Source organism: Carassius carassius, chromosome 14 (assembly GCF_963082965.1).
Source record: "Carassius carassius chromosome 14, fCarCar2.1, whole genome shotgun sequence".
Lineage (NCBI taxonomy): Eukaryota > Metazoa > Chordata > Actinopteri > Cypriniformes > Cyprinidae > Carassius > Carassius carassius.
This window is the reverse complement of record NC_081768.1, coordinates 26,044,805-26,071,207: the sequence shown is the minus strand read 5'-3', so window position 1 is coordinate 26,071,207 and position 26,403 is coordinate 26,044,805. Positions and strand designations below refer to the sequence as shown.

Here is a 26,403-nt window from a genome sequence, read left to right as displayed (position 1 = left end):
TCCTGCTGGAGTTTTAGTTCACACAGTTTGGCTTTGGTTTGTTTGGAAAGAGGCAGGTGAAGCTGTCACGCAATCATTGGCTGACTAACAATTGTTGAAGCACCAGCCCTTGTAAAGACCTGTGAATCTATTTATCTATACAAATCCACTGAGCAGGGGAACCAGGGGAACCTGGAAGGTACAAACACACCACATTAATGTTCTCTCTCAGTTTTGACTTGTACCATATTCCCTTACTTCCTGTCTTGTCCAATCATGTGTCTACAATACAGACCTTTTTTTGCAGCATGAATACTTCAGAATGGCTCATTATCATGCATTAATAAAATACTATTACGCATATCACACAAATAAATGTATCATTTCAATGTTAAGCTGACTTTATAAAGAAAACTTGCAATAATAGTGATTATAGAGATTAATAATAATGCAATAATAGTGATTATGCAGAATAAGCCACTAGTGCTTTATAAGTACTAATAACAGCCAATATTCTGGTAATATGCATGCTAATAAGCAGCGAAGTCCTCAAAATAAAGTGTTGCCATAATTATAACCATATGTTAAACTCCAATGCAGCAGCAAATTCATAAACACTTGCTGGGAAATTATGGCATACTTGATGAAACAATGCGGATTGGTTTGTCATTTTTAAACTTATTCTTCACATGCTACAAAGACCATCATAACATGTTCAGAAAAACAAATCAAAAAAATTCTGGAGCCCTGCCATACATCCCATGTTACATTTACAGGATAAAATGCATCTCTGATCACCTTCACACTTCTCTGTGCTGTTAGGACTGAGCCAGTCATTGCTGTCTTCACCAGTCAGTCAGACTCACAGTACTGGCTCTAACTGAGACTAGGATCCATGCAGATAACACTGCAGCCCTGTCCACTTAATAAACGCTATAACAGCATAAAAAAAACTACTAAAATAACACTGCTGACATTCAAACAGTCTGGCAGAGACTAAGCACTTCAGTAGAATATCCCATACCAGTGACTCACAGCTGACACTTAGCGGTGTGTGTACTCTCATAATGCACCTGTAATAGTTAGTCCGCGTGAAGTGAAGCCCAAACAGCACAGAACTAGTACCACTGGCTCTCCTAAATGCCTGCAATTCCTTTGATGTTGCGGATACACTTTATTATTTTAAAATCCAATTATCACTATTAAACTAAAACTTAAAAATGATCACCATTAACTATGACTTTTGCCGCAAAATGCTACTAATTTGCTGCTAATTAATAGTTAGTTAGGTAGTTGTTAAGTTTAGGTATAGGGATGTAGAATACGGTCAAGCAGAATAAATATTAAATAATAAAAAGGCAATATGTTAATAACAGGCATGGTAATAAGCAACTAGTTAATACTGAGAGTGTCCCTATTCTAAAATGTTACCGAAACAGAATATTATTAAATACTACTTTAATTGTTTTTACTTCAAAGTTTCATGTTTAATTCAATGTGTTGATTGCTATTTGTTTGTAATTAATTGTAGCAATTTCTGAAAAATTTTCTTTTGCAAGATTGCAATTAAAACAAAGATTATTAAATACTGTTTTAGTCTCTTTACTTAATTTCATGTTTAATTTAATGTGTTTATTGATGAATTTCTGAGGAAGATTGTTTATATACCTTTTTTTTCCAGTGTAGAACACTAAAACACTGACCGTGTTTTTGCACAGCTGAATTTACAGGGTCACAGCAAAAGAAATTGTTTGAGTCGTCAGCTCTCAGTATGAATTGAATGACAACCCTGCTGCCATCGTTCTGCACTGTAAGGAATCAACAACCCTCTGTTGGTTAGTTATTAGAGGAGAACAGCTTGTGTGGGATTAAATGAATAGCACTGCATTCACAGTGCTGAGGCTTGTGTGTTGAAGGGCTGTAGTGAAGACGGGGAACCAGAAAACCCCTCCCGTCCTCTCTGCACGCTCACACAGCAGTTGAAATATTCAGCAGAGGGCTGGTCAATAGCACAGCACCCAGAGAATCAATGTCATTTAGGCAGAGAGAGAAGGAGAGAGCGTGAGAGAGCCAAATATGAAGCAGAGCCGAGGGGCTGTTCATACAGGACTTGCTGTTTTTTAGCATCTCACGCCATGAGTGCTTGGTCTTGATGTTTAAGCCAATAGGAAATTAAATTCCACCTTTTAACATTTTTGAGTATTCCTTTAAAAAATAAAGAATTATTTATATTTATTTGTAGTAGTAGCATTGTTGTTACATCGAGTCTTAAGACTGCTAAACAGTGATTTTTGTTTCTTCACAATAAATAAACTTTTATTTTGACAGTTTGCCGTGAGGAACTTGCAGCTGCTGTGTTTTTGATATGATGATAGTTTTGTCAAATTAAACTATAAAATGCTAATGAAGTGCCTCTCAGAGCAGCTGGGGATGAAATTCATGTATTCATATCATCATAGTGAGATGACAGAGGTTGAAAACATTGCGAGCGTCGTCCGCACTGTGTAAACAAAACTGCTATTCATTCATTGTGGAAATTATGGCACCTTTACGCGAGATGTCAAATGCTTCCACAGATTTGTAGTGTTACTATAGAATTTTACCTGAGCATTGCAAATCACGTTTTGTTCTTGGTTCTTGTCAACAGTATCTCTGCCATGATCAGCACTGAATGACTGACAGGCTTTCTGACTAATGAAAAGATTCACATTCATCAAATCTTCTTTTAAATGTTTGCTGAAATAAATATCGGAAAAGATCAATTCACGGTTTTGAGAATCTATATCAAATCGACTTTACTTTAAAAACGATTCATCAATAATTTTTTTTTTTGCCCAGCCCTAGAAACATATTTACTGAATAGATTGGTACATGCACATCAACAAAAGTAATATAACTGAATAATTCAATCAGACAACAACATATAGAACAAACAGACACTTGTATTAATATCATTATGAGCACATTCCATAGATGTAATGTTTTTTTTTATACTATACAAACTGTATTTTCTATTCCTAAACCTACCCCTCAAACAAAACTCAGCATTTTTACATTCTCAAAACAATTAATAAAAAAAAAAAAATTTGGTAATTTATAAGCTTGTTTCCTCATGCAGACCAAAAAAAAAAAAAACTGTTGTCACAAGGTCAAAATTATTAGTAATGTTATCCTTCTAAGGACATTTGGTCACCATAATGAAGGGAATACCAGGTACACACACAAACAGAATTCTGGGAATATCTCTAATTTATAAGATGACAGATGACTTTTCTTTTTTTATTTCTACAAACTGTTAATTGAAATTATTTTATTGTAAAATGTCCCGTTAGGTCTGTAACAGTAAGGAAATAATATACTAAGGAAATAATAACAATGTTATTACTGCACCATTTTACAGTGTTTTGCAGATAAGGAGTCACAACATCTACAAGATCAATTTCTAATTTTCATTTCAATTAAAATTTTTACAGTTTTTGCTATATTCCTCACCAACTAAATTTGCTACTTGAATGCTCTTTTGTTTAAATGGAAGTCAAATCTCTTTAACCATATTTCAACATTTAGTGATGAGCAGACTAGAACAATTAAAGCTGTAAGAAAGGATCAAGTCCCTATAAAATTCAATCATTTCGAAATCAAATGTCCAATAAAGATATATGGGTGTGGTGTCCCTAACTTGAAACAATCCATTACAAGTTGAATGTAAAAGTAGTTTAAATTCTGATGACTGGAATCAGATGGAAGGATTTCTGGGGGAACACTTTTGAGAGAGCATGTGCATGGGAAATCTGCAGCAGCACACACAGAGAGAGAGAGAGAGACTGCAGGAAATGCTGATTACTGCAGAGGTGGAATCCCTTGCCTGGTAAGGAGGGCTACCCCTCACCTCGCCTCACGCTGGCATCCCCCTCCCTCCCTCATTCACTCTGAATCCTAGTATTTCCCTGCTTGATATGCTATAACGCCCCCGCTACCCCCGCACTGCGCCGAAACAGCTCAGCAGAACTTGCTTCATACCGCATGCACATGCACGTGAGGATTTCCTCACAGGATGTGGCTAGTACATAGCACAAGCTGTTAATAAAACACCTTAACATGTCTACAGGCACACACTCCCCTGCTTGTAACACTAATCAATGCTTGCTGCAGCACTTTGTAGTATTACTGCAGACACACAACAATCTGGGTGTTTTGCAACAATAGCGACACATATTTCACTGATTGGTGATCTTTATGGACACATCCATTAAGAGCATGAGATGGGATACAGCCCCCCAGACACCATTCGTTCAGCAGTGAATGCATGTGCACAAATCCACTAATATTTTGGTAAGGCGCCCATTGATTTCTGTTCTTAAATTAAGCTAATGATTTTACATAATTCTACTACCCCTTACAGTTTTATTTTTAATTAATTAAAACCTTTCACAATTTAAGATGCACTGATATTATATGGCAGAGCACGAGAAGGACTTTTTTTTTCTCCTTTTGAGGCCTGAAAATGAAAGGTCATGCAGAAAACAGGATACAGGTTTAACTCTTTTGAAATACTTCTGCTAAATGTTACACTGTCAGACATGCAAAAGAAATCTAATGTATCTCTTGCTCTGGCTACTGTGTATAGACCACCAGGGCCGTATACAGAATTCCTAAAAGAATTTGCAGATTTCCTCTCAGACCTTCTAGTTACAGTTGATAAGGCGCTAATCATGGGAGATTTTAATATTCACGTTGATAATGCAAATGATACATTAGGACTTGCATTTACTGACCTAATAAACTCCTTTGGAGTCAAGCAAAATGTCACCGGGCCCACTCATCGTTTTAATCATACACTAGATCTAATTATATCGCATGGAATCGATCTTACTGCTATAGATATTGTACCCCAAAGTGATGATATTACAGACCATTTCCTTGTATCGTGCATGCTGCGTATCACTGATATTAACTATATGTCTCAGCGTTACCGTCTGGGCAGAACTATTGTTCCAGCCACCAAAGACAGATTCGCAAATAACCTGCCTGATCTATCTCAACTGCTATTTGTACCCAAAAATACACATGAATTAGATGAAATTACTGACAACATGGGCACTATTTTCTCTAATACATTAGAAGCTGTTGCCCCCATCAAATTGAAAAAGGTTAGAGAAAAACGTACTGTGCCATGGTATAACAGTAATACTCACTCTCTCAAGAAAGTAACTCGTAGTCTTGAACGCAAATGGAGAAAAACTAACTTGGAAGTTTTTAGAATTGCATGGAAAAACAGTATGTCCAGCTATAGACAGGCTCTAAAAACTGCTAGGGCAGAGCATATCCACAAACTCATTGAAAATAACCAAAACAATCCAAGGTTTTTATTTAGCACAGTGGCTAAATTAACAAATTACCAGACGCCACCTGATTCAAATATTCCACCAACGTTAAATAGTAATGACTTTATGAATTTCTTCACTGATAAAATAGATAACATTAGAAATACAATAGCGAATGTAGATTCTACAGCGTCTAACACTTCAGTTTCATCCATCGCACCCAAAGATAAACTGCAGTGCTTTACAAATATAGGACAGGAAGAGCTAAATAAACTTATCACTGTATCTAAACCAACAACATGTTTATTAGATCCTGTACCCACTAAATTACTAAAAGAGCTGTTACCTGTAGCCGAAGAACTGCTTCTCAATATCATTAACTCGTCGTTTTCTTTAGGTCACGTCCCAAAACCATTCAAGCTGGCGGTTATCAAGCCTCTTATTAAGAAACCAAAACTAGATCCTAGTGTACTGGCAAATTATAGGCCTATTTCAAATCTTCCATTTATGTCTAAAATTTTAGAAAAAGTTGTGTCTGCTCAACTGAGCACCTTCCTGCATAAAAATGATCTGTATGAAGAATTTCAGTCAGGTTTTAGGCCCCACCATAGCACAGAAACTGCACTTGTTAAAATTACAAATGACCTGCTTCTTGCGTCAGATCAAGGCTGCATCTCATTTCTAGTCTTACTTGATCTTAGTGCCGCGTTCGACACCATAGATCATGACATACTCATAGATCGATTACAAAACTATACAGGTATTCAAGGGCAGGCTCTAAGATGGTTTAGATCCTACCTGTCCGATCGCTACCATTTTGTTTACTTAAATGGGGTGTCATCTCATTTATCATCAGTAAAATATGGAGTGCCACAAGGATCCGTCCTAGGTCCCCTTCTATTTTCAATATACATGTTGCCCCTTGGTTATATTATTAGAAAATACGGAATTAGCTTCCACTGTTATGCTGATGATACTCAGCTATATATCTCAACGAGACCAGATAAAACTTCGCAATTATCTAAGCTAACAGAGTGTGTTAAAAATGTAAAAGATTGGATGACAAATAATTTTCTCCAATTCGGATAAGACAGAGATATTAATTATTGGACCAAAAAACACCACACAGAATCTTGTAGATTACAATCTGCAACTAGACAAATGTACTGTTACTTCCTCTACAGTCAGAAATCTGGGTGTTATATTGGACAGCAATTTGTCTTTTGAAAATCATATTTCCAATGTTACAAAAACTGCATTCTTCCATCTTAGAAACATTGCCAAGCTATGAAACATGTTATCTGTTTCTGATGCAGAAAAGCTAGTTCATGCTTTCATGACCTCTAGACTGGACTATTGTAATGCACTTCAAGGTGGTTGTCATGCTTCGTCAATTAACAAGCTACAGGTAGTCCAAAATGCAGCAGCTAGAGCCCTTACCAGGTCAAGAAAATATGATCATATTACCCCAATTTTACAGTCTCTGCACTGGCTACCTATTAAGTTCCGTATCAGTTACAAATTATCATTACTTACCTATAAGGCCCTAAATGGTTTAGCTCCTGCGTACCTAACTAGCCTTCTACCACGCTACAACCCATCACGCACCCTAAGGTCACAAAACGCTGGACTTTTGGTAGTTCCTAGGATAGCAAAGTCCACTAAAGGAGGTAGAGCTTTTTCACATTTGGCTCCCAAACTCTGGAATAGCCTTCCTGATAATGTTCGGGGTTCAGACACACTCTCTCTGTTTAAATCTAGATTAAAAACGCATCTCTTTCGCCAAGCATTCGAATAATGTATCTCTTAAATTGTGAGTGTAGTTGCATTTGCATTTTTATTCTTTAGCTTGGGTTAAACTAATTTTACTTTGTTGGATCAGCAGCTATGCTAATGATGTCTCTATTTTGTTTCTATGTTTTGCCACGGGGTAACTAGGATTTACACAAGCTCCAGTCTGGATCCAGAACACCTGAGAAGAGATGATGCTGACCCTCAGAGGACCCCAGATGATCCTAACCTTGAATCAACAAACAGAACTAACAATTATTGCTACATGTGTGACTGCATCATATAATTACTATTAATTAATAATATTGATAGTTCATCATCTGGCTGACTGCGTCTTGTATTATTATTATTATTTTTATTTTTCTAAAATCCTGTCAAACGTGCACAAACTACTAGCTACTACTAAATATTGTAGAAACATAATTTTCTGTAAAGTTGCTTTGTAACGATTTGTATTGTAAAAAGCGCTATACAAATAAACTTCAATTGAATTGAATTGAATGCATCATTAGCAACACTAGGGTGAGTCATAATGACTGAATTTTCATTTCTGAGGAATATAATAGAATAGAATAGAATTGAATAGAACAGAAATATAATAGAATAATAATTATAATAACTGTGATATGTTTAAAATTTAAAAAGATGGCGGCGCGTCCACACGCAGCGGCTTCTCTCTGTCCCGACAGAACGGTGTTTTCGTGTTTTATGTCTTGTGAGTCGCAGAGTTTTTGTACGTCGTCATCGCGTCTACCTGTCTGTAAAGCGCGCATACAGTCGCGAGGTTCCGCTCGATGTGGTGCTGCTCTGCGGTGTGAGAGGAAGCAGAAGAGGCGGAAGCGCGGAGGTATCCGGGCTAGGCTAACGGCTAACCCACACAAGCCATCTATCCCCACCATTGTACTGGCTAATGTACGCTCGTTGGACAATAAACTGGATTACATTCGATTACTACGCTCAACTCAGAGGACTGTAAGAGACTGTTGTGTTTTTGTGTTCACGTGTGTCAGTGCTTTTCTCATCATAGCTGGGGATTTCAACCATGCTGACTTAAAGAGTGTGTTTCCAAAAATACACCAAAACATTAACTTTCCAACACGAGGTAATAACATTTTGGACTTTGTTTACACCACACAGAGAGGAGCTTACAAAGCCTTCTGAAGACACGAAACGCTGCCTTCAGAGCTGGAGATGAGGTGGGCCTGAGAACAGCCAGGGCCAACCTGTCCCGCGGCATCAGAGAGGCTAAGAGACAACACTACAGGAGGATAGCTCATCAATTCAGCGACAGCAGTGACACTAGGAACCTGTGGCAGGGGATACAGACCATTAGGGACTACAAGCCCCCACCACGAACCTGTGACAACAACATCTCTCTGCTAAATGAGCTGAACACCTTCTTTGCTCGCTTTGAGCAACAAAACAGCACCACTGCACAGAAGACTCCACCTCCTCCCGGCGACCAGGTGATGACGCTGACCCCAGACAGCGTGAGGAGATCCTTCAGCAGGATCAATGCACGCAAAGCTCCGGGTCCTGACAACATCCCTGGGCGTGTACTGAGAGACTATGCAGCAGAACTCACTGATGTCTTCACAGACATTTTCAACATCTCACTGAGTCAGGCTGTTGTTCCCACATGTTTTAAAACTACCATCATCATTCCAGTAACGAAGAAGCCATCTCCATCCTGCTTCAATGACTACTGTACTGTTGCGCTTACCCCCATCCTCATGAAGTGCTTTGAATGGCTAGTCATGCACCACATCAAGTCTGCCCCCCCCCCTCCCTGGACCCCTTCCAGTTTGCATATCGGTCCAACCGCTCGACCGATGATGCCATCTCCACTACCCTCCACTCAGCACTCACACATCTGGACAAAAAGGACTCATATGTCAGAATGCTGTTCACTGACTTCAGTTCAGCATTCAACACAATCATCCCTCAACAGCTCATTTACAAACTGATCCAACTGGGGCTCAACACTTCGCTGTGCAACTGGCTGTTGGACTTTCTGACTGGAAGACCTCAGGCAGTACGGGTCGGCAGCAACACATCCAACACCATCACACTGAACACTGGGGCCCCCCAAGGATGTGTGCTGAGCCCCCTCCTCTTCACTCTGCTGACCCATGACTGCACACCTTCACAAAACTCCAACCTTTTTATTAAGTTTGCAGATGACACGACTGTGGTGGGTCTCATTAGCAACAAAGATGAGACAAACTACAGGAGCGAGGTGAGCCGCCTGTCCGGGAGGTGCATTGACAACAATCTCTCTCTGAACGTGGAGAAGACGAAGGAGATTGTTGTAGACTTCAGGAGAGCACACACTCAGCACGTTCTTCTGACCATCAACGGTGCGACTATGGAGAGAGTGAGCAGCACCAAGTTCCTGGTTGTGCACATCACAGAGGACCTCTCCTGGACTGAAAACACAGCAGCACTGGCCAAGAAATCAAATCAGCGTCTCTACTTCCTCCGCAAACTGAGGAGAGCCTATCAGAGGCACCATCGAGAGCATCCTGTCAAGCTGCATCACTGTGTGGTATGGCGCCTGCAACGCGTCCTGCCGAAAGACTCGTGAGAGCAACTGAGAAGATCATTGGTGTCTCTCTCCCCTCCCTCCAGGACATTTATGGAACCCGTCTCACCCGCAAAGCCCTCTGCATCGCAGGTGATCCCACTCACCCATCATACAGCTTCTTCAGCCTGCTGCCATCAGGGAGGAGACTGCAGAGTCTCCAGGCCAGGACCAGCAGACTGAAGGACAGCTTCATCCACCAGGCTGTCAGGAAGCTGAACTCACTCCCGAACTTGGGGGTCTGAGAGTAACGCAATTTCGATTCTCTGTATGTATGTACTGTACATGTGGAAGAATTGACAATAAAGCAGACTTGAACTTGAACTTAATAATAATAAATACATTAACACTTGTAGATGGAAAGTCACAATAACAAGCCAGTCACAGTTTTGCAATATGATGACTCTTAGAAGATTTTAGCATGGTAATGGATCTGACTAGGGCTACCCTCGACTAGAGATTTTTCTGGTTGACTACAAGACATTCATTTTAAGCATTACTCGACTAATTTATAACAACATTTTCAGGATTTCTCAGACGGCAGGCTTCAAGTATAACTCGTTTGAAGTAATGGTGCTTCATATAACATTATCCAGAGAAACAAATGTTAATGATAAATCCCCTGTTATGTTTGTACTGGCTACTGTATACAAGCCACCTGGGCACCATACCGACTTTATTAAAGAGTTTGGTGATTTTACATCCGAGTTAGTTCTGGCTGCAGATAAAGTTTTAATAGTTGGTGATTTTAATATACATGTTGATAATGAAAAAGATGCATTGGGATCAGCATTTATAGACATTCTGAACTCTATTGGGGTTAGACAACACGTTTCAGGACCTACTCATTGTCGAAATCATACTCTAGATTTAATACTGTCACATGGAATTGATGTTGATAGTATTGAAATTATGCAGCCAAGTGATATGATATCTCAGATCATTATTTAGTTTTATGCAAACTTCATATAGCCAAAATTCTACTTCTTTTTACAAATATGGAAGAACCATCACTTCTACCACAAAAGACTGCTTTTTAAGTTATCTTCCTGATGTATCCAAATTCCTTAGCATATCCAAAACCTCAGAACAACTTGATGATGATTCTTCTGCACAATCTGACTTTGCTGCAGCCTGGAATTGAACTACTGGTTTTGTCTGGTCAGATGAGAACTGGCCCCCCAACTGAGCCTGGTTTCTCCCAAGGTTTTTTTCTCCATTCTGTCACCGATGGTGTTTCGGTACCTTGCCGCTGTCGCCTCTGGCTTGCTTAGTTGGGGTCACTTCATCTACAGCGATATCGTTGACTTGATTGCAAATAAATGCACAGACACTATTTAACTGAACAGAGATGACATCACTGAATTCAATGATGAACTGCCTTTAACTATCATTTTGCATTATTGACACACTGTTTTCCTAATGAATGTTGTTCAGTTGCTTTGACGCAATGTATTTTGTTTAAAGCGCTATATAAATAAAGGTGACTTGACTTGACATGTAACAGAAACTATGGAATCTCTCTTTTCTAGCATTTTAAATACAGTTGCTCCTTTATGCTTAAGGAAGGTTAAGGAAACCAGTATGACACCATGGTATAATGAGCATACTCGCACCCTAAAGAGAGCAGCCCGAAAAATGGAGCGCAGCTGGAGGAAAAAAAACTAGAGGTATTTCGTATTGCTTGGCGGGAAAGTAACCTATCCTACAGAAAAGCATTAAAAACTGCTAGATCCGATTACTTTTCTTCTCTTTTAGAAGAAAACAAACATAACCCCATGTATTTATTCAATACAGTGGCTAAATTAACAAAAAACAAAGCCTCAACAAGTGTTGACATTTCCCAACATCACAGCAATGACTTTATGAACTACTTTACTTCTAAAATCGATACTATTAGAGATAAAATTGTAACCATTCAGCCGTCAGCTACAGTATCGCATCAGACAGTGGTACTTGCTACATCATTAGAAGAATGGCATCTACGCTAATATTAGTCTGTTTCTCTCTTATTCCGAGGTCACCGTAGCCACCAGATCCAGTCTGTATCCAGATCAGAGGGTCACTGCAGTCACGTGACTTGACTAATAGTCACATGTTTATTAATAAACCATATCATAATAATGAGCCCGTAATTGCCTACATAGCCTAACAAGTGCTCAAGTTTGCTACAGCACACCGGCAGATATAATAATTATGAATGTGCCGGGGAAAAACAGCAAGTAAAATGCAATAACGTTTAAATCATTTATTGATAAACTAGTGCTTTCGTTGTTTTTGACTTAAGAGATGAAGCCAGTGACACTAAAATGTCATCTCCGCAGTAGTGATGCGCCTTTATGCATCTCTCATACGGATTACATAACATGAGAAAATTTGTTTTCTTTTTTTTTTTTTTTCATTTAGAAGTATAAATTTCACTCTCTGTAGATTTATTTTTCATAATGACAAGTATACACAGAGTTTCGAAGTGACGCACACGCACAGGTTCACAGAGACAGAGACTGCAGAAAGCATATCCTGTTTGCCTTTATTATTTTACAAAAGCACAACGTTTCTTTGTTATTGTGAGTGCACACAAATAAACGTAGAGTCTTTATGAATTCCAAAAAAATTATTACTTTTATCAGTACAAGTAAAAATGATGAGTAAGTGACCGAACCGGGGTCTCCAGCTGTCATACAGTGAGTATTACTGTTCACTTGAGCGCACATTTTTCTAGGATAACATTATATTAAGCAGTCATGTAAAGTTGCTACTACATACATCTTTCAGATGAAAAGCCATATTTGATGTCAATGAATAATAGGTGAGTCTTTGATGTCCTGCCCAATGTATTACCACACAGACCAGCCGTTAACTATCGGTCCATCACGGCCATCATTGCGTGATATCGTCATGCACTCTGTGTGGAAGTTTTTATTTTTTTCACGACTAAGTGACTAATACAATTTTGGTTGACCAAGCCGCTTCTCTTCAATTAACCATTGGTCGACTATTAGGGGGCAGCCCTAGATATGACAATATTAATGTATTTGGGATTAGTGCAATAGATATGCTGCACAAATAGGATATAAATTAACCTGTAGCAGCTCAATAAAGGTGAAGCTGGGGAAGGTGGAGGGTTTCAGAGGAACTCTGAAAGTGCACTGCAAAATGCCCAAGTGAATGCCCATCAGCCTGCACCATCAAGAGTTTCACGAAAGGAGTCAAATTTATGAAAAGTAGTTCTATTAATGAGAAATACTTACAGTTGTGAGATATAGTCATAATCCAGATTAATTAAATGGAAATTATGGGAAATAAAGTTGCAATTTTGAGATAGTAATAATAATTATTATGAAAAAAATAGTCTGCAATTTTAGAAAATAATAAAATTAGTAACATTGGGGGGTATACAATCACAACTGTAATATTTAAAGTTGAAATTGTGAGACATAAAACTATTTATTATTAAAAAGTATTAGTATTACTTTGAGACAGAAACGGGATATCATAATTAACCAAAACTGATATCTATATCTGATATATCTCTTTTAAGCTGCTATTGTCTTACACAGTGATAAAATACATAAAAAAATCATCCTTTGTCATCGCAACAATTTGCATTTACATAGCAACTATATTATATACAGTATAGAGACCTGACTGCTCTTCCCTGTTTAGCTATCTTATGTAGTGATAACTTGTGGGAAGTAAACACTAAAAAAGGGATGTTAGATGTTGAATTTAACACAAGTTTCTCTTATTATTTCCCCAATGTGTTCTGTTGTTGACTGTTGTTGAAAGTATGAAGTCAGTGCAGCTGAATCATCCTGTTTGGATTCATTTGGGTCAATGTTTTACACCTGCTTCTTATTGCAGTCTACTAGTCTGGTCACCATTAGCAAGAATCATGTTTCTAAAGAGCTCTACTCTATTTACAAACCATCAGTATGAGTTTCACAAATAGCATCCTCCCACCAGCACTTAACTGAGCTGAACTGAATAACTGAACTGAACAGAATTCACATGAAATATAGTGAAAATACCCAATCTGCTCCAGCTCTTTACCGTGTGAACCTGTTATGACTGGGCTTATTACTGCTGCTTTAAACGTAAAAGTCATTGCCATGGTGCTTGTGAAATGATTTTTTATTTTCATTTTTGTGTGTTTTGAAGGATAACTAGTTGAAATAAAAACAGAAGTGTAGCATCTTGTTACGCTAGATTACCACTTACAGGAAATAAACACAGTATAAAAAACACTGGGTTAAAAACAACACAATTTGGGTTGTTATTAACCCAAGGGCTGGGTAAATATAGGACAGAACCCAGCAAATTAGGTTGTTTATTAAACCCAGAAAATTAGGTTGTTTATTTAACTCAGCATAAGGGGTTGATTTAACCCAGGTAAAGTTTATTATTTTTTACTATATTACTAGCTTATTTTTTACTTTATACATTAAATAATGTTTACAGATTAACTTAAATCCTCTAAACCTTTCTAAAATAATCCACACAACCACTGGTTTGCATGTTAACTTCCTTTATTTTCCTTTTATTATCATTTACAGCATTGTTTATTTCGTTTTTAATAGGCTATACATATTGTCCATATTTAAACTCGTTTAACAAACAGTAAAACTAAAAACGAAATGTTAAACAGAAGTAATTTACGTGTTATTAACCAGTCTCTGTTATTATGTTTCCACTGTAACTGCGCTGCGTTGCGCTGGTTCTCGAGACCGAGCTGGAGTAGTGTTCGGCGGGGATCTGCTCACGCCTGAGGCCGCCCCCCTGCGTATCACTCATAGCCGAAATAAACTGCAATTGCCTTTATAACTTGCCCAAAAACAAACAGTAAACAGCTCTGAGGGAATATTTGTATTCTTTGTCTTTATGAATAAAATCGTTTATTTTATGCAAAGCATAAGGCTTTTCCATCACTCGAAAAGACCGCGACACTCATTAAAGGTGATTCACACTGCGCGCCTGTATGTTCTGCATAAAATTGAACTATATTCAGCACAGTAATGATTTTATAGATAAAATAAAATGTCTGCAAACCTGTATTTTACGGACGAATGCGTCAATTCGATGGCGCTAAGAACTGCTCTCTCCAGAAGAGAAGCAAATCCCCCACGATAAATAACTCCACCGCTGGGTTAAGTCTGACCCAGGATCTGAGTAATACAAAAACTACCCAAACATTGGGCTGTTACATTTGACCCAGGAGCTGGGTAACACAAAAACTACCCAAACACTGAAAAAATAACCCAAAAAATGTGCCCAAAAGGCTCAACCCAGCATTTGGGTTAAAAAAATAACCCCAGGTTTTTTAGAGTGCAGCTTGGAAAAAGAGACAGCTGTCATGCTACTTAGAGATGCCAATAGCCTTTCTGCTACTGTTAGTTACTTCCTAACATTGGCTTGCAAGCACAACCAAACCGGTTGTTTTTCCTTGGTGTGTACAGAACAAAAAAAGAGAGATCTGTCTCCTCCAGGCTGTGTGCGCGCGTCAATCTGAATGGTGCCATGATGGCGGCAGGCCGAACAGGTAGAACAGGCACGTCAGGTATGCTGGTTGCGTTTTTAGTTTATAGTTTTATTTTAATGTTCTTTGACACAGGTCCGCCTCTTCAGATAAATTATATCTGTGACAAGCGCGATTTCTCTACATCTATCGTTCGAAACTACAATCAAGGTATTAGGCTTTACAGGAAAAATGCTGTGATTAATGCATTCATCTACTTAGGTCAACATAAGACTCAAAAACCTTACCAAGCCAAATACCACACAAGCAACCATTTTATCATCACACTCGGTTTGCTCCTCTCTGGCGATGTTCATCAGTGCCCCGGTCCAATTTCAAGCGTTGTGGATGGAGCGATGTTGCCTAGTGTAAATCAGACTGGGCTAGCAACTGCATTTGATGTCCGGGTTCAACAAGTTGGGGAGTGCGGAGATCTTACTGGTGGGCCTGTGGATCGGAAGCACAGTGTCCCTTCCCTCGAATTGCTGTCTACACGCTGGGGAGTCGACGCCTAGCCCGTTGGATGTCTCATGCGTTGCCGTGCGGCTTGCGGCGGGTGGTGGGGGTTAGGAGCGCGCGGCGGCTGCGGCGGAGGGAGAGAGTCGGGAACACATGGCAACTGCTGCTACAGACGATGATAAACAATGGTGCACGATGGCTACAGTGAATGATGAGAGCAATGGGTGTCTGCTGGTGAATGCAACGGGCATGGCGGTGGATCGGGATATCTGCCCTAGAAGTGCTGGTTTACCTGCAGCGCCAGGCGCACTTTGGTCAGTGGCGTCCCATCCAAGTCATGGACCTACTCCTGTAAACCCTGTTTTTAAAAAACATCGCAGTTTTAAACTTTTTAAAACAGTAAATCATTCTAGAGTCATCTGCGATCCCCAAAAGAAACCCAGGGGAATATTAGGAGGGCATCTAAATATCCGTAGTGTAATGTCTAAAATTGAACAAGTTAAACATTTATTATGTGACTCCAATTTAGACTTTGTCTTTCAGAAACATGGTTAAATAAGAACTCACCATCGGCAGCTTTGAATATACCTGGATATAATTTATTTAGACGAGATAGAGTTAAGGGAAGAGGTGGTGGAGTTATGGTTTATCTGAAGAATAATATTCACTGCACCCAGATTCAACTATCTAATGTAAATCTGGAATATATTGGATTAACTATTACTCTCTCTTCTCAAATGTCTTTTGTTATGTTTTTACTCTACCAATACCTTCTACACAGTAAATTTACCAGTGTTGATTTTCCAGTGTTACAATAAAGTGTTAAAATAAAGTGTTGGATCAACACTTAACAGAATGGGTCTAACACCAGAAGTGTCAGGTTTCAAATAAGAGTTGGTGTTATTTTACATAGTTGCAAACGTCAACTCTCATTCAGAGTTAATCAAGCCACACCTCCATTAACATGCAGATAGACGTAATTTTTTATCGAAACAGACCACATGCGGACGCCATTTTACTTCGCTGGAAGAGTTGTGGTAAGTCTTTAAATTTAATGTTATAATACAGATACAGACTGTAAATTTATTCTAATTTATAATTTGTATATAATCATTATAATTCAATCACAGATAATTATAATAATGATTGAGAAAGCCAACGAGCTCTGACATTTGCTTTTTGTAAATTCATCCTGTGTCATGCCCCGGCCTTTATCAACGAATTAAAGCTTTGAATGTAACTTAACGTTAGTAGTTTCGTCTGTCATCTCGCGTGTCGCACACAGCAGTATTTTTTATTGATTAAAGTCTGATCGTGTTCTTTTCAAAATGTTTCTAAAGTCACGCGCGCGCCATTTTACAGGTGAACTGTGGCATGTGGAATTTCTACAGTCTTCTAACGTTAACAGAAAATTTATATATCAATATGGTTATTGGCCTAAAAAAAGATTGTTCAGAATTTGTTTTTAAGATTCGGCTTGAATTTCTGCTGATCGTTGACCATGCTTCTGGGACCTTCATGGTTTTGAACTGTGGTAACTTAATGATACGTTTTAATGTCGACGTTTGAGCAGCATTATATGATTTGTGTTTTTATACAGTCTATGGTCAGATGTGATTAACGTTAGTTTAATTATTTTAGTGAATTAAAGTACTCTATTACATTTTAAGGAGCAAAAAATGTAATATGTGTTTTCGTATTAAAGTCGTGGAATATATTGCTGTCTCATTTCGAAGGCTGCGTCCCCCGGAGATCGCATTTGAAGGCTGCATACGTCATCGGGGAAGTCTCATTTGAGAAAAGTGGACAATTTCGACAATTAAAATCAATTTATAAACTGATATTTTTATGTAAAATGTATCTGCAATAACTAGGGTTGACCATTGGGGCGCTGTACGTAGCGTAAAACTGTATTGCAAGTTTCCGGATACAATAGATGAAGAAACCGTGCGCTTATTTAGACTGCAGGAGGAGGAGAGTGTGAAAGTTTACACGGAGACGAAAATGGTATCATTTCTCAAAAGTGCCCGTTTTGTCTTGTAAATGAGGGGTTATAACAGATAAAAAGTTAACCTATTTCGATTTAATTGGTATCTTTGCCGTTTTGATATTTTTATTTTTTCACAATCTTGTTTCAAATTGAGTTTGTGTTTGTAGCAAACCAGTAAGATGTGTTTTTTCCTCTACAAGCCAGGAGTTCAGGTGCTTAATTACAATGATTGTCAAAGCACAATTTCGGAATAGGAAGAAATTCATAAAAATCTCAGAGACCTGCTTTGATTTATTTCTAGCAGAGGGTGAGTGATATTTAATATCATAATAATTAAATCTATATGTTTTTTATATCTTTGTCAAATTATGAATAAAACTTGACTAAAATTGGTAGATGTTTTGTTTTGCAGTGAAAGAGAAGTTCTCAATTCCAGACGACCTTGCTGTTACAGTTACAGATGAAACTGGTACAGAGGTGGATAAAGATGTGTTTCCTGATCTAATGTCCACCAGTGGGTTGGTTTTAGTCATAAATGAGTTGACTGACATTGGTGAGTGAAAACAGAACCTGCTGAATGATCTGTATCCCAATTTATGAATGAGTACTGGTAGTGTTTTAATATGTTCAGTGTTCAAAATATTGTAGGTGTACAACAATGTATTTTCTAAAAAATGGCAAGGCTCATATTCAGTCTTTTTATTTCAACAACCAATGTCCTGGATTTAAAAATTCTAATTTTTTTTTTTTTTTTTATTCTGTATTTATATATACTAACATGACATCTATTAACCCCAGTTTTAACATTAACAGGATCGTCCACACCTCAGTCTTCAGTCAGCTTGGATAGAGATACACTGTCTCTAACTTCAAAAAGCAGTGAAGAGAGTGACTGGTTTAGTCCAAAACGATTCAGAAAGGATGATGATGATGATGATGTGGCATCACAACAAGCACAGGCCAGAGATGTGAGTCCCAGTAGCCTTACACAGACACTGGGTGTTTTACTCATCATGATATTCAGTTTCATTAAGGTTTTTTTTTTTATCCCCATATATAATGGTAATATTTTTTAGATCAGGGTCATATTTAAGGGTAATTTAGATATTACTGCACTATCTTCTCTCATAATAGTATCTGTTAATAATCCTCTCCTTTTTTTATAGCTGATAAAACAAATTCTACAGACAAGACCAGGTGGAGGAAATGTGCTTAAGGAGTATGAAGATACAGGCACAATTAGTGATGACACGAGAAAAGTGATGGTGAACATCTTAGTTGCACACATGATGGAGACAGAAGGGTAATTATAAAAATATAATTCGGTTCATGCATTATTCAGTTTGTTAGTGATTTTGATGCTCTATAGATTGTGAAGTAGATGTAGTTGGGTGATACAAATTTGTGCAAATTGTCCAAATTTTTCTTTTCTTTTTTTTCCCTAAAAGTTAGTTTAATTAAATGTTCTTAAACATTTCCTATCAGCGTAAAGTAACATTGAGTGTTCCAATTCTTCAGAAGGGTCCCACATCGACTTAACAAACAGAAGTATGGATTGGGAATTATCACCTTGTTTCCCTCACTCAGAGATCCCCAAGGAAGGACTGGATATGTAAGTCATTATCACTGATCGGGCATTCAATATTTTGTGCTCAGTTGGAAATGTCTAAAGATGTATTCATTTTTAATTAAGGGTTAAATTAAGAATTTGTGTAATTTCAACAGGAATATTTCTATGATGGCCAAAAAAACACTGGATTCTTGTCATGGCGCCTCAAGACAGTACAAAGGGGGACAAGACCTTCTGGAAATAAGGACGATCCAAAAACAGAAGAAAATGGAGGTCCTTTGCTTGACAGACAGCTATGTTACCAAGAACATCAGCTAGATAATGATCAAAGTGTAGAGGCCATCTCTTTGATGAATCATACAAGTGAACGTGAGGTCATCATGCAGAAGATGAAGGCAACGTTTGAATACAGACAGCGCCTTGTCCATGATCCAGAGGGATCCACCACCATTCTCTCAGTTTTTCCTCGATTCCTGGACACTAAAGGATTGGTATGGATTTTCTTTCATTTTTTACTAAAATTGAAATGTTAGCATCAGAGAACTGTCAAATGGTCTGCATTGTTGAAACTGACCACATTATTGTAATCACAATATATTGTAATTTCTTTGTGTTTTCTTCAAACTGCTTCAGATTCTTCAGGACTTCACACTCCTCTTTGGGTCAGAAACTGCTTCCAGACTTTTGGAAAGGTGGCCGACAGTTTTCAAGGCAAAGGTTATCAGACTAGGAGAAACCTTGACTTCCACTCCACTGCTGAAAAGATTACTGTCATCTGCCAAACAGAGCAAAGAAAGCAGCGAGGCACAGGATTCCCCGGGTGAAACTTCCAATGACTTTGCAGTGAAATTATACTATACATACTCATTTTTGTGTAGATATTTAACAAAGTTATTTATTTTTTTCAGAGTGGGACAGTGATGTATCATCCTTCCTTTTACTTTTGCATCTCCTATCACCCCAGGCTTTAGGAAGAAAGAAAATCCAAAGGATCAGTATTTCACAGGCTATTGACCATCTGGTGGTGTTTCACAAAGTAGTTATCTGGTACACTGGTGCCAAAATACAAGGGCTATAAGTGTTACACTTGGAACTGATTCAGTAATTTCTTCATCTTATTTTTTACTACTAGATAAACTGTAAAATGATAAATGTAAAATTAATCTAAATCTGATCTAAATCTAAACTAAAATTAACAGTTATTCGTGCATGTACTGTTTTGATTTGGAGTGCTTCCCGGTCTTTATGATGTGCAATTAAGCCAAAAAGTCGCAAATAAATTTTAACTGATAAAGCTGTTCTTATTAATTTATCATTATTATTCATAGACTTAATTTTTCCCCATTTAGGCATGCAGGGGTATACAGGAACACCTTGAGCTGGAAGAGAATCGTCAGCCATACATTCTTGCCTCAGGGAGCAGCAAGGAAGCCATCAGTCACTACTTCATTGTGGTGGATAAAAAGCTCATCCCCTGTCAAGAATCCTCTTCACTGGCTGCCATTGATGAACTCTTCAAGGTTCATTTTGTTTTCAGTCTCAGTTATGATCCTCCACTCAAAAATTTGTACACTTTTCTCCAGACTACAGTGTACAAAATTGATGTTGGCACCACAAGTGAGAGCCCGAGAGTAAAGGAGCTTAGAGCTAAGTTTTTGAATGATGTTTAGATGCTATGTCTGTAAATCACTGTTTGCTACAATAGCTAAATTAATTTGGCACCTAAAACTTGTACATGGTTTATATCCTGGTAAGAAATTTGGTCTGGTTTGTGATCCTGAGGAATTGATGTACTACAAGCCATTTGATTTACAAATGTCCTATGGCAATGACCATCTTTTTTACATCGTCGTGGACTGTTATTTGTAATAATTTCATGGCATTTATGGTTTCTTGCTCTGTGCTGAAATAAAGTTTTGAAACCTTGACAGTGACGTTTTCTTCATAGTGAATTTCTAGTTTATTTTAGTTTTTTTTAGTAGGTAATGCAGAACCATAAATAACTCCCAAAAAAGTGTTCTATCAACACCAGGATGGTGTAAATTTTGACTCTTTTATACATTGAGTATATTGTGATTTTCATTTTTTCAAAGTGTCATGTCAACACCGGAATAGTGTAGAATTTTAACTCTGTCAGTGTTTGCTTCAAAGCTACACCCAGCTCTGTAACGGTGTTGTTTTTATCTGCATCGGTGTTAATATTTCACTCTCTTAGTGTTCAGATTTTAACACTGTATTGGTGTTGCATGAAGCAACACTTTTGAAAGTGTTAATTTAACACTTTGTGGGTGGTTCTCATATATACACTTTCAAAGTGTTGAAAATAACTCCTATGGTGTTGTTTTCCGGATTTCAAATTTACTGTGTATGATGAATTTAAAAGGTTACGCAAAGAATGTAATTCAAAACAAGAAGTCTTACTCTTAGGTGATTTTAATATAAATTGGGACGACAAGAGAAACAGGAATTATTTAAAAAGAATTACAGATAATATGGATTTTACACAACTAATTAAAGGTCCTACTAGAATAACTGCATCCTCACAGACGCAAATTGATTTACTTTTCACAAATAGGCCAGAAAGAGTTGAGAAAACATATAACTTCATTACTGGATTAACTGACCATAATCTAATTTTATTTTCAAGAAAGCTTACAAATAATAGATTTCGGACAAATATATATCATTCTCAGCATTCTAGAATTCCTAAAAGCGAACTTGAGAATTTCCAAATGACTATAAATAAAACAAATTAGAATGAAATTATAGTTTGGAGGAATGTAGAGGAAGATAGTGAGAGATTTATAAACACTATTCAGAGTATAGCACAAAAATTCACAAAAACATCCCAAGGTACGAAAAAGAGTAAAAAGAACTGTCTACCATGGTTGAGTACAGACTTACTGAAATTGATGAAGGACCGAGATCGTGTACTAAAAGATTTTCTGAAGTTTAAATTGCCAATTGATAGACAAAAGTTTATAATGTTACATAATAGGGTTACTTGAGAATTAAGAAAGGCTAAAGCACATTTTTTTATTAGTATTATCCATGAATCTAGAGGTAACACTACACAAATCTGGGAGCATATTAAGAAATTAATTGGTGTAAATAATTGTGGATCATCAAAGCAACTACAGTTAAAGTTACAGGGTAAAATATCTGAGGATCCCTCTGAAATTGCTGAAGCTTTTAAAAGATACTTCGTAGACTCTGTAGGTGAGATTACTCAAAGTTTCACTGAAACAAAAGATAATATTTTAGTGGACTGTCAGCTCCAAACTTTTAAACCCCAATTCTGTTTAAGTAACATCTCCGAGCAGGAGGTATTAAGGATAATTAAAACACTTAAGACTACCAAAGCTAAGGACTGTTACAGAATGGACTCTATAATGCTCAAGTCGTTAAAGGACTGCTTAGCTCCATCCATTACAAATATCATAAACCTTTCAATAGATTTTTCCAAATACATGGAAAACTGCTATTGTGTCACCAATTTTTAAAGCAGGAGATCCCCAGATTATTAGTAACTATAGAGCTATCAGTATTTTGCCTGTTGTATCTAAGGTGATGGAGAAGTGGGTTTCGGAGAAAATAGTTTTTTATTTAAACAACAGTGACTTTAGCCTGCATCCTATGCAATTTGGTTTTAGAGCTCACCATTCAACAGAGACTGCTACCCTTTTCCTTTTGGAAAATATTAAATCCATGATGGATAAGGGTGGTATTGTGGGAGCAATTTTCTTGGACCTTAAAAAGGCCTTCGATACTGTAAATCATGGAATACTTATTAACAAGTTAGCTTCTTTTAATTTTTCCAATGATACCATTAGGTGGTTTGATTCATATCTAAAGGAAAGAACAAATTATGTAAAGGTGCAAAATCACAAATCCACTTCTTATACAAATAATACTGGTGTTCCGCAAGGATCTATACTTGGGCCACTGTTGTTCAGTCTTTATGTTAATGATTTGCCTTTGGTTTGTCCCGATGTAGAAATTTTATTATATGCTGATGATGCTGTTATTTATGTACATAGCAGCACAAAACAGCAAGCTGCTTTAAAACCAACCAGTGCAATGAATTATATCACAACATGGCTTGACAGATCATGTCTAACGTTAAATGTTGGTAAAACGGTTAGCATGTTCTTTTTAAAGCGACCATGTAGTGTTCCAGACCCTGACATAATGATATCAGGTCAAAATTTGCAAGTTGTGACTGAATACAAGTATCTGGGTGTTTGGATTGATTCGAATCTCTGTTTGAGAATTCATGTTAAACGTATGTGCAAACGAGTTAGATTTAATTTAAGTAATTTTAGATTTGTTAGGGATTCATTCACCTTTGAAACTGCTATGATATATATGAATGCCATGATTATCCCGCATTTTACATATTGTTTGACAAGCTGGGCACAAGCTAACAAGTCTACAATGAGGTCACTTGAAAGTCTTTATAAACAAACTCTTAAAGTTTTAGTTCAGAAACCTAATAATTTTCACACTTGTCAAAATTTAAATACCCATAGACTACTGAGCTGGGAAAACTTGATCACTTACAGTAATCTTTGTCTAGTCTATAAGATATTGCATACTTCCCCACCTCCACTGAAGAGATTTGTTATGCAGAGAGCAGGCACTCATGTTACCAGAGGTATCACAAGAGGGGACTGTATCATTCCCACTCGAAAAAGTGCCTTTAGTCAGTCAGCGTTCTCTGTAACAGCAACTAAACAGTGGAATTTATTGCCAAGGATGATAAGAGAAACAGACACTTATCGTTCTTTTACTGGTCAGCTTAAGAACTGGCTAATTGATAATCAGATATGTGTACATTAGACTACTGACTGTCTATTGAGAATTGTTGCTTGATAGCAGATTGTCTTGTGTCAGACTTTGAAATTTCTCACTATGTTTTAGCCTATATTGTGTGCTGACGTTGCTTGTTACTTATTGGGGTGTGTTGTATCTGTTTTATTATTACTTTTCTATGTTGTTATTACTTGTGGACTGTAAAAAGTCATTTTATGTTTTTTTCATATGCTGATTTTTAGGTTGCCTTTATAATAACTGGCCAGGGACAACAGATGAAAATGAGCCTGTGCTGTTGAGCTAACTCTGGCTCATTTACAGTTATTTTACTGTTAATCAATGAGCACTGTCCCTGTAAAATAAATAAATTAATTAAAATAAATGAAAATGAAAACAAGCTTCAATAAGTACAGTACTCAGGGTTTGGACATTTACAGCACTGACAACCACATTATACAATGTCTGACTACAAAATCTTTATCTATGTTTTAATGAATAATAATGGCTGATTCCAAATATGGCATAGCAATATATTGTGCATTGTAATTCATTAATAATTACTTTATGAATTGGGATCCAACACATTTCAGTATGCAACAACATTGAAGCTACAGTGTTGGATTTAAGTATTTGTGTAGGGTACATTCTTTAATTAATGTAAAAATGAGTCCACAGCTGACATAATGAGTAGTCTGGTTGCATATGTAGACAGATATGTAGAATGCTCCAGAGTAGAGTGAGTAACCTCAACACAACTCACAATCACGCAAACCCCTCACACATGACTCAGTTGCACAAATAATGAGCACAAAACCCCAGTCACGGACTCACTGGACGGTCCTGGGATCCTAGTCCGTCCCTCACTGCAGAGCTGCAGCTGACTGCAGGAATGATGTTTGCTGATGGTTTATGTATCTGAATGCTGGCGTCTCTAGGCTGGGGGCGCAGCTGGGCTGGGAGGGAGGGAATTGGCCCTTTCTTGCTTTGCTTTTGTCAAAGTTTCCATTGTCTGTCTGCCCTCTCTCTGTGGCTCATGTCCTCAGGGTAAATAGAATATGGAGTGATACAGCAAAAAATTCTTTAGAATTTTTTTTTGAGCATTTTGACATTACATAAGCTTTTTGGCCTTTTTTTTTTTGTATCAGCCTTTTTTTATGAGAATTAATTTAGACCAAACAACCAATATAGCCAAGTAATGGTTACCGGAAAGAAGTAAAGATAATAATTAACTGTTTGATTTTTTTTGTACAACAATACACCGTAATAAGCCATTTTATATAATGTTTATTTTCATAAAACATTTATGTCAGCCAGGAACTTCTAAGAATCAGAGAACTGATCTTCTAAAACTGAGAGTTTAAACGAGCATTCAAGTCTACCTGGAAAGTTCGTATTTATGAGTTGGGAAGTCGTAATTATGACATCAGATGCGTGCGTTCAAGTCATTTTAGTCAGAGCAAGATGAAAATAAGCCTTTATACAAAAAGTTCAGAAAGATTTATTTTATTTTTTATTTTATTTTTATGTACTGCAACAAAACATTAAAATAAAAATCTGGTGTATTTCCTCTTTTTTTTGGTTTATTCGATTTATGAAGGTGCTATAAATCACTATATCCTAGCGTAACTATACAGTACTATTGTTGAGCATGTAACTATTGTAAATAATAATAATAATTATTATTATTTTGTTATCATATAATATTACATTCATTGACTATCAGTACAGTTTCGCCACTCGTAATGATGAATTTGTGATGGAGTTCATCTGCATTCAACTCATAAATACATTCGTTCCAACTTGAAAGCACCTCTAATTCATAGAGATGAATTGAACTTGAACAAATTGTAGTTTTCTGAAAGTTAAAATAGAGACTAGGGCTGGGCGATATGGACAAAAAGTCATATCCCGATATATTTAGGCTGAATATCGATATACGATATATATCCCGATATTTTTTCCGCAAAGTTAGAGCAAATGTTCAGTCAAAGCCAAATATGACGTCACAAGTAGTTTTATTGAAACCGGCCATTTCAGTGAACAGTTGCAAAATCAACTGAATAAATACTAAACAGGTTTCTTCACCTGGTTCATAATTAAATGCTCAGCTGTTCAAATAACAATAAAATGTAAAAAAAAATAATAATACTGTATAACAATAGGACAGGAGTACCTTTTTTGAAATCAAAGCTCCATAAGGTGCACATTTAAATAAAAACAATATCTTAAAAATAGCCTATAAAATAGGCTATTAAAATAGGCCAATCTTTTTCCTAAATAAATATATTTAAATGAGAAAAGTACAATATAAATTTTTTTTAGTTTTACAACTATAATGGCTTATTAAAATCAAAACAGATTTTATTCTCCTTTCTA

General features: G+C 37.1%; 2 protein-coding genes across 2 annotated transcripts in view; one reads left to right on the top strand and one right to left on the bottom strand.

Annotated features, from left to right (window-relative positions):
- The window catches only part of mcu (mitochondrial calcium uniporter), an 88,581-nt gene that overhangs the window by 12,405 nt on the left and 49,773 nt on the right, over positions 1-26,403 (bottom strand). The gene's annotated exons all lie outside the window — the stretch shown is intronic.
- Positions 17,855-20,974, top strand: LOC132157544 (uncharacterized). The gene is made up of 9 exons (XM_059566918.1): positions 17,855-17,949; positions 18,055-18,195; positions 18,456-18,610; positions 18,809-18,945; positions 19,161-19,254; positions 19,368-19,703; positions 19,846-20,032; positions 20,121-20,248; positions 20,562-20,974. Exons 1-9 carry the CDS (start codon positions 17,868-17,870, stop codon positions 20,880-20,882), a joined length of 1,581 nt encoding a protein of 526 aa, XP_059422901.1. The 5' UTR covers positions 17,855-17,867; the 3' UTR covers positions 20,883-20,974.

Excerpts from the sequence above, each read along its gene's own strand:
- LOC132157544 (XM_059566918.1), top strand. The coding sequence starts at position 17,868 with ATGATTGTCAAAGCACAATTTCGGAATAGGAAGAAATTCATAAAAATC. Across the intron at positions 18,611-18,808 it reads AACAAGCACAGGCCAGAGAT|CTGATAAAACAAATTCTACA; the intron begins GTGAGTCCCAGT and ends CTTTTTTTATAG. Across the intron at positions 18,946-19,160 it reads CACATGATGGAGACAGAAGG|AAGGGTCCCACATCGACTTA; the intron begins GTAATTATAAAA and ends CCAATTCTTCAG.